General features: G+C 37.9%; 1 protein-coding gene across 2 annotated transcripts in view; it reads left to right on the top strand.

Moving 5' to 3' along the window:
- The first annotated feature begins 6031 nt into the window (after positions 1-6031).
- The window catches only part of RFC3 (replication factor C subunit 3), a 197497-nt gene continuing 185375 nt past the window's right edge, over positions 6032-18153 (top strand). For both annotated transcript variants that reach the window (XM_033235473.1, XM_033235464.1), the window contains exons 1-4: positions 6032-6243; positions 9404-9541; positions 12486-12553; positions 14330-14427. In XM_033235473.1, coding sequence (XP_033091364.1) covers positions 6157-6243; positions 9404-9541; positions 12486-12553; positions 14330-14427 — 391 coding nt within the window. In that variant the 5' untranslated portion in view covers positions 6032-6156. The remainder of the gene's footprint in view (positions 6244-9403; positions 9542-12485; positions 12554-14329; positions 14428-18153) is intronic.

Raw genomic sequence — 18153 nt, 5'->3', positions numbered from 1 at the left:
GTCATGGCACTAATACCATTTCAAAACAAATGCATCTTTTCTTATAACAGATTTGATCACCCACAGCAGGTAAGTTGAAAGTCAAAGACAATAAAAAATACTCTTTTGTTAGCTAAGAAACCCTAAAATACCTCAAGTCTTTGTTGAGTTTTCCTTCAAAGAGATGGGTAAGGAAGGCTGAGACAAAGATGTAACAACTTAATTTAGCACCAACGTGTTTATCGTTTCATCTACCCTACTTATCAGGATCTTCTGTCTTGTTTAGTTAATAAGGTACAAACTGAGAAAAGTACATTTTCATCTTTAAATTCATGACTTTGTAGTTTTCACAATGAATCTCTAAATTGCAAATCAGAATATAGAAATCTTAAGTAGAAAATAAGTCAAAAGATTTGCACTCTCTCTAAATACTTTGCAATTCTTAATGTCTAAATAGTTGCATTTATGTTTACATTGTGTATCTTTCAAACCATTTTAACCATCCTCTATTTATTTCTGTTTCCATTAATGGCTTGTTAAAAGAAAATTTCAGACAAGATGAATTTAATAGACGTTGAACATTTAACAATTCATGAATCAGGCGGTACTCAAACCTGAAGAGGCTCAGAGGGCTCTTCTGGGCAATGTGGGCAGAGAGTTTTTATAGCCTGAACTAGAAAGTAAAATACAGAAATAGATTGATTGATTACAGCTAGGTGCTTGTCGTTGAACATGGTCTGATCAATTGGCTGCCTGTGACTGGCTGAAGCTTGACTGCTTGTGATTGGCTGAGACCCTACGATCTGTTAGAAAAAATATACTCCCACATTAGGTTTTGAGTTGTTTATGTACTGTTAGGTTGCAGTTCATTATGTACAAACAGAAAGTAACAGGAGAGCCTCAGGCTATATCTACCTGTTTATTTAATCTAATAATGAATCTGATTGATTAGTTAAATTAATAATCATTAATCAAAGGCTCTACCCCTACTTGTGGCAGCTCTAAGCAGAAGAAAAAAATAAAGTCATTCAAATGAAAGCTAAGATGAGCACACTGGATATAGATGCATTGCACATTTCATGGTCTTTCGTTAACTACAACCATGTAAGAATTGGGAACAATTATACATTTTTTTAAATGGCATTTTTATAGATGAGGACAAATGTGATTAGCTTCTTAAGTTACACTGTTAGACATAAGAAGGATGAATCCATCTTTTATAAATGTCTTTACGTTTTTTTTACTTAACTTTCCCTTCTCATTGCTCTTATTCTTTATATATTTCAAAAGAAAACCAAACCAAAACCAAACGGTAGTAACAACAGTGACTTTCTCTAGTGTGTTCTTTCTAGACACAGATTCTTGAATTTCCAGTCAGAACCTGCTCATTTCTGAGGAGGGTTACTTTGATTTGGGGAAATTTCAGACTATTGTGGTCTTAAAAACTCCACATCATGGCGCTCACCTGTAGTCCCAGCTACTCGGGAGGCTGAGGCAGGGGAATCACTTGAAAGTGGAAGGCAGAGGTTGCAGAGAGCCAAGGTTGTGCCACTGCACTCCAACCTGGCGACAGAACAAGACTCCGTCTCAAAAAATAATAATAAAAAATAAAAAATAACTCCACATCAGCCTGTAATTCCAGCACTTTGGGAGGCTGAGCAGGCGGATCACTTGAGGTCAGGAGTTTGAGACCAGCCTGGCCAACATGGTGAAACCCCTGTCTCTACTAAAAATACAAAAATTAGCCGGGTATGGTTGGCGGGCACCTGTAATCCCAGCGACTTGGGAAGCTGAGGCAGGAGAATAACCTAAACCTGGGAGGCAGTGAGCTGAGATAGAGCCGCTGCACTCCAGCCTGGGCAACAGAGCAAGACTCCGTCTCAAAAACAAAAACAACAACAAATACAAAAAGCATTCCACATCAGAGGAAGAGCCCCTCCTGTCAAAAGTGGTGATGTTTTTCCTGTTTCTGAAAGGGATCATTACCAAGGTGGCAAATTACCCACACCCTTGTCCTTTCCATGTTTTCCTTCCAGTTATTTGCTGTTTTGTTTCTTAATTGGCAATTTATTGATTACCTGTGTATTTATGCATATCCTGCCAAATACAAAAAGAGTTAAGGTTGTTAGACACTTAACATTTTGCACAATAAATTGTAAAATGGTTGAAATAGGAAGTGACAAAGGCAGGAACGTAAGACTGGAGATCATATACTGCATGCACCCCAAGACATTGATGGGTTGACTAGAAGAAGGTTCCCCATTACTCTCAGCCACCTACCCTAAGAAAGGGATGCACCTGACTGCAGAACTCACCTGGTCACTGTTTATTGCTACAACCAGATGTGTGGCAGGATGCAGGAAAGGGAGCAAAATCTAATGATTTAAATGTCCTCCATGAAACCTTTCCAAGTCAGTCAAACTAATTGAACTTGAACCTCTATAAAAATGTTTGAAGCTCCATTAAGGCATTTATCACTTACTGCTTTTATGAGAGTTATTTGCATATATGCTTATCATTCCATAAACTCCTTGAGAACAGAGGCTGTGTCTAATTCATCTTGCACCCCCTTCATGCTATGCATCAACTGATTTACTCATTGATAGTACTCAAGGGTGGTCCTTTTGTAGAGGAACATTATAATTAAATTCTGAAGTTCTCTGCAGCTGACTGGAATTCTTTTCTGTATTTCACTCTTTTCTCTGATCCTTACCATCTTCTCTTACTCATTATTGCAATATATTTTAAAACAAAATCTTTACATTTTTCAGAGAAAAGGTACTATTTAGAGATCTCCTAATTAAATACATATTATTTTGAATTTTTACAAAAGAAAGGTGATTGAGAGAGTAATTGTTATTATTATATATGTAGTAGGAGGAAGTTATAAACAGTAACAACAATGAAATATGAAAGCAAGCAAAATTATGAAAGCAACTCTGAACAAGAGGTAATTATAGAAACAAAGGGATTTAAAAGCTTCAGTTTCTGACTTTTTATAGGGAGTTTGATACAAAGGGCATATTACAACTGACGGAGAACAATGTGTAAATCCGAAGGAATATGACTTTAGATAATCTAAAAGTAGATTTTTCTTTGAATTCCAGAGATAGCAATATAGTTACGCAAATTCCAACAAAATGAAAAAGTAACATAGAGTGTGTAGCGGCCATTTAAGCACACAAAAGTTGTTTTGGTATAGTGCCTCGACTTCCGGACAGAAATATTGTTGAAAATGATCATAGATTCATTATAGATTTAGTGATTTCTTACTCTGGAAACCCAATAGCAATGATGCTGGAATCCCAGATTTCTTTATCACACTCATAAGCAAATATAGGGCTCAAGCTAACTTGAATCCATTAGAGATTCTGCAGGTTAAAATATAAAATAAAGGGCCGGGTACATTGACTCATGCCTGTAATCCCAACACTTTGGGAGGCCGAGGCAGGTGGATCACTTGAGGTCAGGAGTTCGAGACCAACCTGGCCAACATGGCAAAATCCCGTCTCTACTATGAATAAAAAAGTAGCTGGGTATGGTGGTGCATGCCTGTAATCCCAGCTTCTCTGGACGCTGAGGCAGGAGAATCACTTGAATCCAGGAGGCAGAGGTTGCAGTGAGCTGAGATCATACCACTGCACTCCAGCCTACGCAACAGAGGGAGACTTTGTCTCAAAAAATAGAAAATAAATTTAAAAATATAAATACAGATAAATATATACCTGTCTCTTTTTTCTCCTTCAATTTTTCTGTAATGAACATTTGTTGCCTTATAACCAGAAAAAAGGTAGAACAATTTCCAACTCGAGTATTGTAGGAAAAGCAGCAAATGTAACTTGGAGGTGGTTACTCACTGTCTGGTATTGTCCATTAACACAAGCAATAGTTAAATATTTATCAGAGACTTGCACAGTGGCTCAGTGGTGAGACAGTGGACTAAAAAGTCAGGGGGTAATAGTCCTATTATGCTCATATTTCTGGATGATTCTGTCAAAGCACAAATGACTCCATTTCTACATTTCTGTGTTCTAATCTTACTAGATTTCAGTTTGAATGCCTAGAGTAAAAATTTATATCATTTAATTATTAATGGACCCAGGAAGTCCAGTTAACCTTGGACTATCTCTACTAAAAATACAAAAAATTAGCTGGGCATGGTGGTGCATACCTGCAATCCTAGCTACTTGGGAGGTTGACGTGGGAGGATCGCTTGAACCCAGGAGGTGGAAGTTGCAGTGAGCTGAGATCACATCACTGCACTCCAGCCTGGGCCACAGAGTGGTATTCCATCTCAAGAAAAAAAAAGAGCTAAGATACTTGAGGGCCAGAGTCATTAAACATTAAAGTGATTGCAGCTGTAGTTTACTAACCCCAAGGACTTTATTTCCTCTGTAGCAATTTCTCATATCCCATATATTCAAGAGTCTGGAGTAAAATTGCTAGATAAAATACAGGGCACTGGTTAGATTTGAATTTCAGATAAACACTGATTTTTTTCTCACATAAGTATGTCCCTGGCAATATTTATTACAATTTCAAATATTGTCAGAGACATACTTATACGAGAAAAAAATCATTTGTAATACATTTTGCCAGACATACAAAAAAGCTATCTGAAATTCAAATTTAACTGGACTTCCTGGGCCCACCACACTATTTCTCCTTCTTCAGAACCCCCAACAACATTGAAGCACATGTCTTCAGCCTCTGCCATCAACCACTCCTCCTTATTGAAGTTGTCTGTCATGCTTATGGTCACTCTTGCCAAATCATTGATCATTCTAGCACTTTGTCCTTCTCTTTCTTCCTCTCAGTACTTATTTCCAGTATCATTCTTTATGATTATGATATCCACATAGACCACAATTCACTATCTCTGCTTCTGATTTCCCTTACCTTCTCATTTCAAACACTTCCTCCATTTCAATTCAAATGGAGAGAAGCATAAAGAAGATGAAGCTTTTTTGCAATATTAAATAGGGTGGTCAGGGAATCCTCAGTGAGGAGACAATACTTGAGCCATCATCCTGAAGGAAATGAGGGGCTCAACTCTGCTGACTCTGGAGAAACATAGTCCAGGAAGAGGAAACAGTAATTACCAAGGCCCTGAGGCAGAAGCCTTCCAGGCTTATTATAGAAAGTTTCTCGAGAACAGGGATTAAATCTTACACTTGGTGATGTGGATAATATTTTGCCTGCAGGAGTAATTCATGTAATATGACGATTCATAGAAGAGCATGATAAATTCTTGATTAATAAATGAGTAAGAGGTACTTTGGTGAAAGGTTATTAAGCATATTTGGAAATCATTTCCTGCCTGTAAGACCTTGTAATCAAATGGCAAGACTTAGGGTTCTCAACAATACACAAAATAAAAGCATAAATTAAATAAGTAATTAATACTATGTACAATGAGTAAAGTGCATTTTAAGAGGCACTATTTGAAAAGAACTTCAAAAGTTGCATAAGAACTTCATATGCAGAATATTTTTCTGAAGGGTTCAGATCGTTCTACACATTTTAATTGGAGGGCTTTCAAACATTCTAGGCTTAGAATGCATATTAACCTCATGTCTTCTCCCCTACAGGCCACATCTCGGTAGTTTTTCCATGCTCTTGATTCTTTTGCTTCTAATTCAATAAGAATATTGAGGAATAGAGGTAACAAAGGATAGTGAAGATCAGACATTTTTAAGCGATTTATCCAATGAAGCATTATTGGGTACCTGCCAAGTGAGTGAAACCCTGAGATGTATATTTAGTGCCGAAAACTGAGTTCCACACCTAGCAGATATTTAGTAAATTTTTGTTTAATGAATTAAGTGAATGAATGAATAAATGAAAGGAAGTGTCTTCTCTGAGGCATCCGGATGTAACGCCAAGAGGGTAAGAACCACATTTTCAATCCGCCTGATAATTTCTAGAATATAATAGAGGGTGCGAACAAAGAGAAAACAAAGCGGTGAACTTCAGACCTAGAAGGCACCGACGCGGCGGCTGATTTTGTCTGCACACGGCCCCCGTAGCCTTTGCGTCCTAAAGTATTTAAGGAGCCGCGACCGGTAGTGACGTCACGAGATTTGGCGCTCGCGGGAAAACTTGTCTCTGTGTTTGGGGGAAGACGCGGGCTCGCGCGGGACTTTCAAGCGTAGGTCCCCGGGAAGTCGAGCTGCCATGAGCCTCTGGGTGGACAAGTATAGGCCCTGCTCCTTAGGACGGCTGGACTATCACAAGGAGCAGGCGACCCAGCTGCGCAACCTGGTGAGTCCGTGGGGGCCGGGAGCTTGGGAGAGCGGAGGCCCCGTGGCTCGGGGTTTTGCCCTCTCCTGAGGAGCAGTGCTGCTTCCTCCTGCATTGGAAGGCGATAAGTGCTATGGAGAAAAATAACAAAGGGAAGGAGGAAAAGGTGTGGGAGGCCGGCTTGTATTTTTAAACAAGAAAAGCTCCACTGAGAAGTGGCATCTGAGCCGAGACTTGAAGGAAATTGAAAAGTCATAAATACAGAAATCCGAGTAAAGAGTGGAACAGGTAAGAGGGGACAGCATGTGCAAAATTCCCGAGCAGGAATATGCACGGCATGTTCTAAGAACTTCAGGAGGCTGGTGTAGCCGATAATGGTGAACCAGCGGGAAGGGTAGTCGGAGTTGGGGGTGCAGACTCAGTAAGTCTCAGAATAAGATGGGAAGCTGTTGGAACATTTTGAGCATAGGTGACACCATGAGATTTGCTTTCTAACTGGCTTAAGATCTCTCGATATCAGTGTTGTCATTGACAAGTAAAGTGTTGTAAATATGTATTTACTCCAAAGATCATAAAATTCTCAAATAAATTGTACTAGGACGTTCCTGAGATTAGTTTTTTTTTTTTTTTTTTTTTTTTGAGACGGAGTTTCGCTCTTGTCGCCTAGGCTAGAGTGCAGTGGCATGATCTCGGCTCACTGCAACCTCTGCCTCCCGAGTTCAAGAGATTCTTCTGCCTCAGCCTCCTGAGTAGCTGGGATTACAGGCGCCCACCACCACGCCCGGCTAATTTTTGTATTCTTTAGTAGAGACGGTTTCACTACATTGGCCAGGCTGGTCTCGAACTCCTGACCTCAGGTGATCCACCTGCCTCGGCCTCCCAAAGTGCTGAGCTTACAGGCGTGAGCCACCGTGCCTGGCTGAGATTAGTGTTTTATGAAAGATTCCTTCCCCTCTATCCTGATGCCTCTTTGTCTGTTGTGGTTGATAAAAGTGTCTAATGGCAATATTTTGTGAGGAACGGACTGAATCTTTCAGGGAGTAGAGAGTAAAGAAGGATCTTTAGGAGACTAAGTTATTTAGTGTCTGTGGAAGACATTTGTTCACTCCTATTAAGGACCTCAAATTAATATATGATGCTGTTGAAACGTTTTTGCCCAATACCCTGGTTTTCCCTTACCGACCTTTCTTAGGTTTACAGATACTATTTGTTAAGTGCTTCTTAAAAATAAGAAATAATAAGAAAAGACTGTACATACGAAAGTCGTTAGACTAGTTGATAGTGTTGCGAGATTGATCTTTAATTAATGATACTGCATGTATACTAATTTAAAGTAAATTGATTATGGCAGTATCCATAATTTATAGACAAATTACATTTTCCATCAATAGCTTTGTCTTCAGTTTTCCTAGTCATAGAATACATTTTATTTTCTGTGGCCACTTTTTGTTGTACAGAATTTGGAATGTATATTTTGGACATCAATTTTATATAATGATCTTAAGTGTTAAATTTGCTTTTAAGAAATGTTCACCTGTTTGCTCTTTTATTTGCAGCTTAAACTATGAAACATTTAAAGCATAATCCTTATTTTTGATTAGATTGAAGTTTAAAAAACAAAGGCAGTAAGTGTCTGTGGGACACTTACCATTTTCCAGGCACTGTGTTAGATTGAATAGTTTTTTCCTGTGAGACTTTTCTGTGACAGAGATGGATGAGTTTACAAGGTATTAAAATTCATTGCAATAAGCGCTTCTCTTAAGATATGTATTCCATTTTTTCTTTATTTTATTTTATTTTATTTTTTTATTTTTATTTTATTTTATTTTTTATTTTTTTGAGACGGAGTCTCGCTCTGCTGCCCAGGCTGGAGTGCAATGGCCAGATCTCAGCTCACTGCAAGCTCCGCCTCCTGGGTTTACGCCATTCTCCTGCCTCAGCCTCCCAAGTAGCTGGGACAACAGGCGCCCGCCACGTCGCCTGGCTAGTTTTTTGTATTTTTTAGTAGAGACGGGGTTTCACCGTGTTAGCCAGGATGGTCTCGATCTCCTGACCTCGTGATCCGCCCGTCTCGGCCTCCCAAAGTGCTGGGATTACAGGCTTGAGCCACCGCGCCCGGGCTCCATTTTTTCAATAATGGTTATTTACAGAACTTTGCCTTAAAAGATTTTATGCGCCTGAGGCTAAGGTCTGTCACCCACTCATCTTTATAGCCTTCGTAGCTCTGGTTCCCAAACCAGACTGATCATCAGAAACAGCTGAAAAGCTTTTTCAAAACTCATCATCAGCAGATACGGTTAGTGCCCTACCCAGTCCTCTTCCTTTTAAGTGCACACAGACTGACTTCTGACTTCTAGCTTTGTAGATCTGTACTTTGCCTGAGGGCTTTTCTCTCTGTGACACCCATCGACAGATTTGAAATGCCTGAAGTTAACGCTCTTTCATTTCCCCCATCCACATTCCTAAGCAGACTTCAAGAAAGAACTAATCAGAGATAATCATATTGCAGCTTCCCCACCCCCTGGGTAGGTTGACCCTCTGGTGGATCTTTATGTTGGCTTTAAGAGTTTCCCTAGCAGGATCAAACACAGACCTGGAGGCATTCAACTTGAAAACACACTCTTAGTGGCTGCCCTCATTTCACCGTTTCGCATCCCCACTCTCCTATGAAGTTTTCCTTTATCTCACAAGTAACCTCCCAAAGGAACCAAATACACTGAATTGTTATCACAGGGACTGTTTCTAATAGTTCAAACTAAGAAAGGCCTGAATCTCAGAGTTACAGAATCCTAATCTCATGGATGATACGGTCTATTCATTAGTCAGTCCTTTATTTAAAAAGTTTTCTAGGTGCTTCTGATAGCCAGGTTTAGGAGTTCTTGCTTTCTAGCATTTAGTTTTGTGTCTCGCATGTGCTGTGTCATGTATGTAAGTTATACAAAATTAGTGCCAGGCGAATAGTAAACATTTCAGAATATATATACATATATATGATACACAATATTTTGTTTACCCATGAAACTCCAGGTTTTACACATATATAAAAACTTGGGTATATCTACCCATGAACTTGGAGTTTCATGGATAGATACATAAAATATTTGATACTTAAAAAGTAGTTTGGTTCTACCTAGAGCAGCTCAGTTTGACTAGGGAAAAATGCCTTGTTCTTTTTTTTCAGGTGCAGTGTGGTGACTTTCCTCATCTGTTAGTGTATGGACCATCAGGTGCTGGAAAAAAGACAAGAATTATGTGTATTCTACGTGAACTTTATGGTGTTGGAGTGGAAAAATTGAGAATTGAACATCAGACCATCACAGTAAGCATTTCACTTTGAGGCCCTGAAAGTGATTTATAGCAGGGACTTTCAGTCTTGATCATGTATGCCCCAAACCCAGTTGCTTCCTAATGTATAATTTAAATAAGAATTCCACAGGTAGTCTTGGGGCACAGGATTTGAGAGGTACCGATTTAATAGACCTGTTATAACCAGAGCAAAGCCATTTATGTTAGATAGGAAATAAGAGCAACAGAGGGTTTGGGGTAAAATGTAGAGGGTGAGATTAATTTCAGATTGCCTAATAAGACAATGTTTTAGCTGGAATTAGAACTCAGCTTTCCAAACTTCATTTTTCTGAGAGCAGTAATGAGGATAGAAAGAAAGAGAATCATTTTGAGAAAAATGTTAACCATGGTATCAAGTGACTTGTTAAAGAGTGGGCAACTGACTGACTGGGAAAGGAGGCCTGAAACTGGGATGTTGAGAGGCTTCCTATGATCTTGCCCTTGCCAAGATGTCCAGCTTCATACCATGTAGCACATTTTTATGCTTTTCTATTATGGATGATGTTTAAAATCTAGCTGAAATGTATCCTCCTTTTTCCTGCCCCATTAGAATTAACTTTTCTTCCACAACTTGTAGTTTATACTTTTAATAGTACTTACTTTGTTTTGCTTTGGTTGTAGTAGTTTATACATCTTCTACTTTGACAAGATTGTATTTGTTTTGACTCTATGTCAAGAACATATATTCATTTTCATATCCTCTGGTAGAATGTCTTTACATATTAGGCATTGAAAAAATCATATGCTGAGTGTGGATGGCAGTGCTATAAACAGAATCTTCGTGAAGGTAACTGGATTTTAGGCTAGTGTCGATTCGCATATATTTAGATACATTGAGTTTGAGATGCTGGTTGTATGTTGTGTTGGAAATTCTTACATAGGGACAAATTTAACAGTAATGGTGTGGGATGTGTCAGAAGAAACTAATATCTTATAGAGAGACAATAAATAGCCAATCAAATGGAATGTTGCAGCATGTTCCCAGATGGGAGGCTTAATAGTTTAAGTGATCTGTTTGCCCCAGGTGACACTATAAATTTCTTTGAAATTCTAATTAAAATTCAAGTGGTTGTTATAATTGTATGAAATGATCTTAAAGTCCATCCATATGGAACAGTACATTTCTAAGACTAGCTAAAGTAATTATGAAAAAAGGCTAGTGAAGTAGGGCTTGTGTTACCAGGTAGTAAATCATACTGTATGATTATTGTAAATAAAACAGTATTATATTGGCATGAAAATAGAGAATTAGACAAGTGAAAATGGAAAGAGAGCTTAGAAATGTGATAGAGGTTCTATTTCAAATCAGTGGAAGAGGATGAGCCAGCAGAGTGTGTCATCATAACTAGTTATATATCCAGAGAAAACAAAATTGAGTCCCTATGACATACAATTTATAGAGACAAATTCCAGATGAATTAAAGACTTAAATGTTAAAATGAAACACTAAATATCTTAGAGTAAAATTTTTTAGACTATATGAATTGCTCATGGACAAATAAAACCTTTTATAGGAAAACATGGAAACTGTAGAAGAAAAGTAGACACCTGGATATATGAATTTGAAAAATTGCGGCCGGGTGCAGTGGCTCATGCCTGTAATCTCAGCACTTTGGGAGGATGAGGTGGGCGGATCATGAGGTCAGGAGATGGAGACCATCCTGGCTAACACGGTGAAACCCCGTCTCTACTAAAAATGGAAAAAATTAGCTGGGCGTGGCAGCAGGCACCTGTAGTCCCAGTTACTTGGGAGGCTGAGGCAGGAGAATGGCGTGAACCTGGGAGACGGAGCTTGCAGTGAGCTGAGATCGTGCCACTGCACTCCAGCCTGAGCCACTGAGTGAGCCTCCGTCTCAAAAAAAAAAAAAAAAAGAAAAATTGCTATGGCAGAAATTATACATAAAATCGATAGAAAAAGTAAAGATTGTTACAAAATATTTGAAAGGAACGTATAAATAAGAGATTTTTGCAAATTGATAACAGAAAGACAATCTGGTAGAAAACTGAGTAATAGATTCTTCTGTAACAAATAGTCACAGGAGAAAAATATAAGTGGCAGTAAACACATGTAAGGGTGTTTGACCTTTGTGATTGTCAAGCAGTGTGAGTCTATTATATACTCACCAAACCGGAAAATTGAAGGGCATGATAAAACCTACTGTAGATGGGGAATGTTGGGGAAGAGAGTTGCCAGTGGAAAAGTGAATCGTTAGACTGTTTTATGAAGCAGACTGGTCAGTACGTACACACACATATGTATTATATTAAAGTTAGAAAACACATTCCCTTCAATCCCAAAAACTGGGAATCTCTTACATAGAAATGAAAGCAGTATATGTACACATATGTTAATTGTGGAATTGTTTGATTTCAGAAAACAAAATGTCTATCAGTGTGACCAGCTTTGGAACATCCATGCCATAGCTTGGTGTGTGACTATAATACTGTGCTAGTTGTCTGAGAGGATTGCCAAGATATATTAAGTAGGAAAAGCAAAACACAGAGACTTGTGTATGATTTCCTTTTTTTAATTTTAATTTTTTACAAGAAATTGACACTCCATGAAAATATATTTGTGTATGTTTATTTTTGTGTTGACGTGGAAAAGACTAAAAGGAACAGATCGTTTGCAATGATCTGTGTTTCAAATGGTATAGAGATTTGGTTTGGGGATTTCTGGAGATAAGGAAAAGAAAAAGGTAGTCACAATAAAACAGGATGTGTGATTTGACCCAATTTGTATAAAAACATGTTTATCTGCACATTGAGAAAAGAGTGGGATTAACAAAGTTAAAACATAGAATGGTGGTTATCTAGAGTTTTACTTTGTATAATAAAAGGAAAACCAATGGAAATACAAAAGAGTGGGGAAATAGACAATAAATAAATGTTAAAAATACCTTTTTCTTTGTCCACAGACTCCATCTAAAAAGAAAATTGAAATTAGCACCATTGCAAGTAACTACCACCTTGAAGTTAATCCTAGGTAAGTTACTACTATATAGAAATTAAGCATTTTTAGGGAAATTGGTTTTGGTCTTTCTTTTTTTTAAAGATTGAAACCCTTTTTTGAAGTAAATTGATACGTGTGGAAGCACAGTTTATAAAACAGATTAAAGTGGAGCTGCCCTGCTTGAAATGGGAATCCTAAAGCCCTTCCCGTTTTGCCTTCTGTGTCAAATAATTTCAACGATGTATTTACCTTTTCTAGCTCTAGGGAGCTCACTGATGTACACACAGTATATTATATTGTCAGTAAATTTTTGTTAAATTATATTGGCTCATTCATTGCTGATGAGCAGTGTGTCTAAAAAGTTTACAGTGTTTGGAGTAAATATTTCAGAAATTGACTTTTGGGTTGCCAAATCTTTCTTTGTCGCTCTCTTTGTTTAAATTTCTTGATTGGAGGTATTATAATAGTCCACCAACCAATATCTTTATTCTCTGTCATGCAATAATAAGATTAGGAACTTGTTGGAGAGGCAGCGAAAACTCATGCAACAGCTGTTAAGTATTAAGTGGTGTAGAAATGATTCTGGGAGCTAACTGGGTAAGCTGCAATGATCTGTGGCACTGTATGAGTTCTTAAAGGAGAACAGAATGGAGGATATTGTCAGGCATACCCAACATGGGCAGTGGCACAGAGGCAAGAGTGAACATCCATTTCAGGGAGAGGGAGGAGACCAAATGGAGCAGGAGGAATAGCATTACAAGCTAATGTGTATGTTGTTTTCAGTAGCAGGCACTTTGTGAGAAGCTTTACCTGGATTATTACATTTAATCCTTAAAACAACCCTAACAGATAGGTATTATTATTTTCTCTAGGCATCTCAAAGAAAACTAACAGAAACAAGGTTGTTGGGAATGGGTTTGATCATAAAAACAAAGGGAGTGTTAATTCCATAGACAAATGGAGAATGTTTTGGATTCTTGGCTAGGAAAATGATTGTAAGAGCAACACTGTAGGTATATTGATCTATAATAGTAGTAGTGACTTGGGAAAACTTAGTGGCTGTTTGAGAAAATAAAGTTAACTGCTTTGACCTGTTTTTCTCATTGTGCGTTCTTCTGAAGCATAGATAACCAATTGGAGAATAAGCCATTTGCTTTCGGGGTGATTGAAATTAACATTCATTCAGTCTAAATTGACTTCTGCTGGTTTGAGAGGTCCTTGACTGAAGTGCCAAAGCAATAATATTGGTGTAAATGACAGACCAATACGGAGTTTTGACTTTGTGTCTTAAACTCAGTTTGCTTATGTCATCGCCTTACTGAATCTCTGAATCAGTTTCATTCTAGTGCTGGGAGCAGACTTCTCTTTGTTCTCTCTTAGATCTTTGCTATTTTGGGGATGTGGAAGAGGAATAGGGATTGAATTTCTGTTTCAAAGAGTTATTTTTTGTGTTTTCAACAATTATAGATAGTTGAGAAATGAACTATAATTAGGTATTAATTTTCTATAGTCAGTACAGAAGTGTCAAAGTATTTGCTAAACTGTTACCTAATTATTAGTAGTTGCTTTTTTTATGTTAACAGTAAACTTAATGTAAGAACATTTTTAGTGTTTTCAGTGATGTTAATCCAATTGGAATATTGTTAGTATTTTTAATGACCCTAAAACTTTTTACTTTTAAAGAGCTTATAATTATAGTTAGGTGATAATAATTTTGATTAAAATTTTGACCACTTAAGAACCTCAACATTTTCCTTATAATAACAATATTAAGGGCATACTATATGCCATTATTTGTGTTTTGTGTAGTGATGCTGGAAATAGTGACCGAGTAGTCATTCAGGAGATGCTGAAAACAGTGGCACAATCACAACAACTTGAAACAAACTCTCAAAGGGATTTTAAAGGTAAGTGATCAAAAGACTTTGTTTTATGAAGCTGCCAAGCATTAGTGCTCTCTCTCTCTTTTTTTTTTTGAGTTACGAAAGTGAACAAGAGAGAAGTATGATCTCTGTGCTCATGGGAGTTTATAGTCTAATGGAATTGAATTTTATGTGAAAGAGGATTATTTGTGCCATCCATTTGATATTTTAGAACAAGATGAATAAAAATATGTGATTTCAAATCAGAAAGTACATGATTTTAAAATAACTGTTCTTATGACCTGAGTCATATGTTCATTATCAAATATTTAGATAAAAAAGAAAATAATATCAGCTATATTCCCACCATCCAGAGACAGCTACTATTAACAGTTTAGACTTTTATCTTCCAAGCATTTTTTTCTCTATATATGCATACATTCTTACTGGTGAGATTTTGTGATAATAAATGTGCTATCATTTATTGCTTTTGATATTTTTTGCCAAATTCTCTATCTGAAAGAGGGTATAGATTTATACTACCAATAGCAGTGCTTGGGAGTGCTCATTTCTCCGTGACATTTACCAACACTGAAGACAATTCGTTTTAATCTTTGTCAGTTTGAGTGGAGAAGGTAGTGTTTTGTTCCACCTTACTGAGTGCGATAAATTTTTCCTTTGTTTAATATTGCTGATTTTTATTATTTTGTGAATTCCCTGTACATATTCTCAGCTGATTTCTTTCCTCAGTCTCCATATTTCAAAATAAATTTACATTTATGATTTCATTTTTTGCTACTATATATGGAGTCTTATATTTTCTGAATGTTTTATATATGTAAGTTACTAACATTTATATCCTACTTTTATATCTTGCTGTGTTATTAAATTCTCTTACTGTTTGTAATTGTCTTTTGATAGTTTGAGGTTTTTTTTAGAAGTATATCCATATAATCCGTAAATTATTTTTCCTTTTTCTTTCCAATTTTTATGGCTCTAAATACTTTTTCTTCTCTAATTATGTTGACCAACCCTCCAATAGTGTGCTTAATAGTAATAGAGATAGCAGATGTCCATGTCATGACTCTGGAAGGAAAGCCTTAGTGTTTTCCCATAATTAGTTGCTCAATTTTGGTCTGAGGTATATATATTTGATCATGGTAAGAAAATATTCTCAAGCTCCTATTTTACTGAGTGTCTTTAACATAAATGTGTGTTAAATGTTGTCTGATGCTTCTTTTTCATCCATGAATGTGCTTTTATGATTTTTCTTTAGTTCATTAGTATCATAGGTTATTTTACTGGATTTTCTAATATTAAAACTTTTGCTAGGCACAGTGGCTTATGCTAGCAATCCCAGTGCTTTGGGAGACTGAAGCAGGAAGATTGCTTGAGCCTAGGAATTCAAGGTTGCAGTGAGCTGTAATTGCACTACTGTACTCCAGCCTGGGTGACAGAGCGAGACTGTATCCCTAAAAAAAAGGAAAAACAAAACTGTTCTGCATTTCTAGAGTAAACGTCACTTGTCATGTTGAATTTTTTTTTTTTTTTTTTTTTTTTTGAGGCGGAGTCTCGCTCTGTCGCCGGGACTGGAGTGCAGTGGCCAGATCTCAGCTCACTGCAAGCTCCGCCTCCCAGGTTCACGCCATTCTCCTGCCTCAGCCTCCCGAGTAGCTGAGACTACAGGCGCCCGCCACCTCGCCCGGCTAGTTTTTGTATTTTTAGTAGAGACGGGGTTTCACCGTGTTAGCCAGGATGGTCTCGATCTCCTGACCTCGTGATCCGCCCGTCTCGGCCTCCCAAAGTGCTGGGATTACAGGCTTGAGCCACCGCGCCCGGCCCTTGAGCCACCGCGCCTGGCCGAATTTTTAAAAATATGCTGTTTTCTGCCCAAGTACTGCTTAGTCACTGTTTCCAACATCACTATACAAAATAATGATATGTATATGTAAATATAGGAAATACTGTGCTGTTAACCTCAATCTGTTACTAATATTATAAGAGAAATGTTGAAGATCTGTTACTATAAGAAATTTAGTTGAAATTTAACATTTTAGTCAAAATTAATAATACCTAATTACAATTACAAACCTTTAAAAGTGAAATGTTTTAGGGCCATTAAAAATACTAACAATATTTTACCACCCAATTACAGTTGAAATAACCTTTCACATGAAGCTTACTGTTCCTTAAAAAGAACAATAACTATTAATTAACAATTTAGAAAATACTTCGACTCTTTCATATCCATAAAGATGTTATTCTGCTCCTCTGCTCGACTCTCTTACGTAACTGTTTAAATTTGGCGATGATCCTTTTGTGTTGATCATTTTGTTAAAACTAAAGTGAGTTTTCCTGTACTTAGGAAGCAGAGGCAGGCCAGAGAGTTTTTTCTAGGTCTGGGGCTCTACATCTACCTCTTGTATTAGTTTTACAAAGTGATCAAAAATATATGACACTTTACCTGAGGCCAGGAGTTTGAGACCAGCAAGACCTAATCTTGCCAAAGGGAGAAAAAAAAAAAGGCTCATGCCTGTAGTCTTAGCTACTTGGGAGGCTGAGGTGGGAAATTGCTTGAACCCGGGAGTTTGGGATTGCTGTGAGCCATGATCGAGCTACTGCACTCCTGCCTGGGTGACAGAGTGAGACCCTGTCTCTCAAAAAATGAAATAAAAGAAAAATTAAATAAATGACCTTGTGTTCTGAGCTCTATTCCCTATCTTAGTTTCTGTCACCTTTATTGGGATTCTTTGTCTCTCTTTTACCTGTTCTCAGTTTGGATTCTGTTTCTGGAATTTCTTCTCATTGTGGAGCATTGTCTTATTCTCAAACTCCTGTCCTCAAGCCATCCTCCTAGCTTGGCTACCCACAGTGCTGGGATTGCAGGAACAAGCCACTGCACCAGCCACAGCCACATGGAACATTGTCTTAGAAGGGAGGTTCATTTTAGTATTCTCAGAGTCTACTGTTCTGTCAAACCTTACTGCGTCAGGGTTCCCTTGGTCTCACCCATAAATTGGCCTCTGTCGAATCTCCCACCTCGGTAAGACTGCTGCTTTCTTTGAGACAGTGTCTCACTGTGTTGCAAAAGGCTGGAGTGCAGTGGTGCCATTACAGCTTACTGCAGCCTTGACCTCCTGGGCTCAAGGAGTCCTCCCACTTCAGTCGCCTGGGACTACAGGTGCAAACCGCTAGGCCTGGCAATGTTTTGTATTTTTGTAGACATGCAGTTTTGCTGTGTTGCCCAAGCTAGTGTTGAATTCTTGGGCTCCAGGGATCTGCCTTCCTCAGCTTCCCAAAATCTTGGGATTACAGGCAGATTACAGGCATGAGCCACTGTGCCCGGCCAACTGCTGCTTTCAAACTGGCCCCATCATGGTTTCTATATCCCGTGGGTGATTTTGAGCTTTTCCTGTCATAAAGTCTGTCAAAATCTTCCTCCCACACCGTTGCTGATACTATGTGGGTCTTTGCAGTTTTAGTTTCTTATTCTCATTTGCTCATATTTGGGGTTCTTGGATAAAGCTTGTTGCCTAGTTTCTGTAAAATGTTCATGGGTTCTTTGTCTTGGAATCTTTAGTTCTGTTTATTTTTATGGGGCAGATCCAAATGCTGCATGCCACCAGTTCATCTTCTAGAAATAATTTGCTAATGTAATGAAAAATACAATACTGGATTCAGTTTCTGTCTATACATTATTCCTGAACCGTATTAAGGCTGATCTGTGATTGTGGCCAGATGGAATCTGACTTTATGGTGGCCAAATATCTT

This window comes from Trachypithecus francoisi, unplaced genomic scaffold, assembly GCF_009764315.1.
Source record: "Trachypithecus francoisi isolate TF-2019V2 unplaced genomic scaffold, Tfra_2.0 Contig01461, whole genome shotgun sequence".
In the NCBI taxonomy this organism is placed as follows: domain Eukaryota; kingdom Metazoa; phylum Chordata; class Mammalia; order Primates; family Cercopithecidae; genus Trachypithecus; species Trachypithecus francoisi.
Note: the sequence above shows the minus strand (reverse complement) of the source record. Positions and strands in the feature narration are given on the sequence as shown.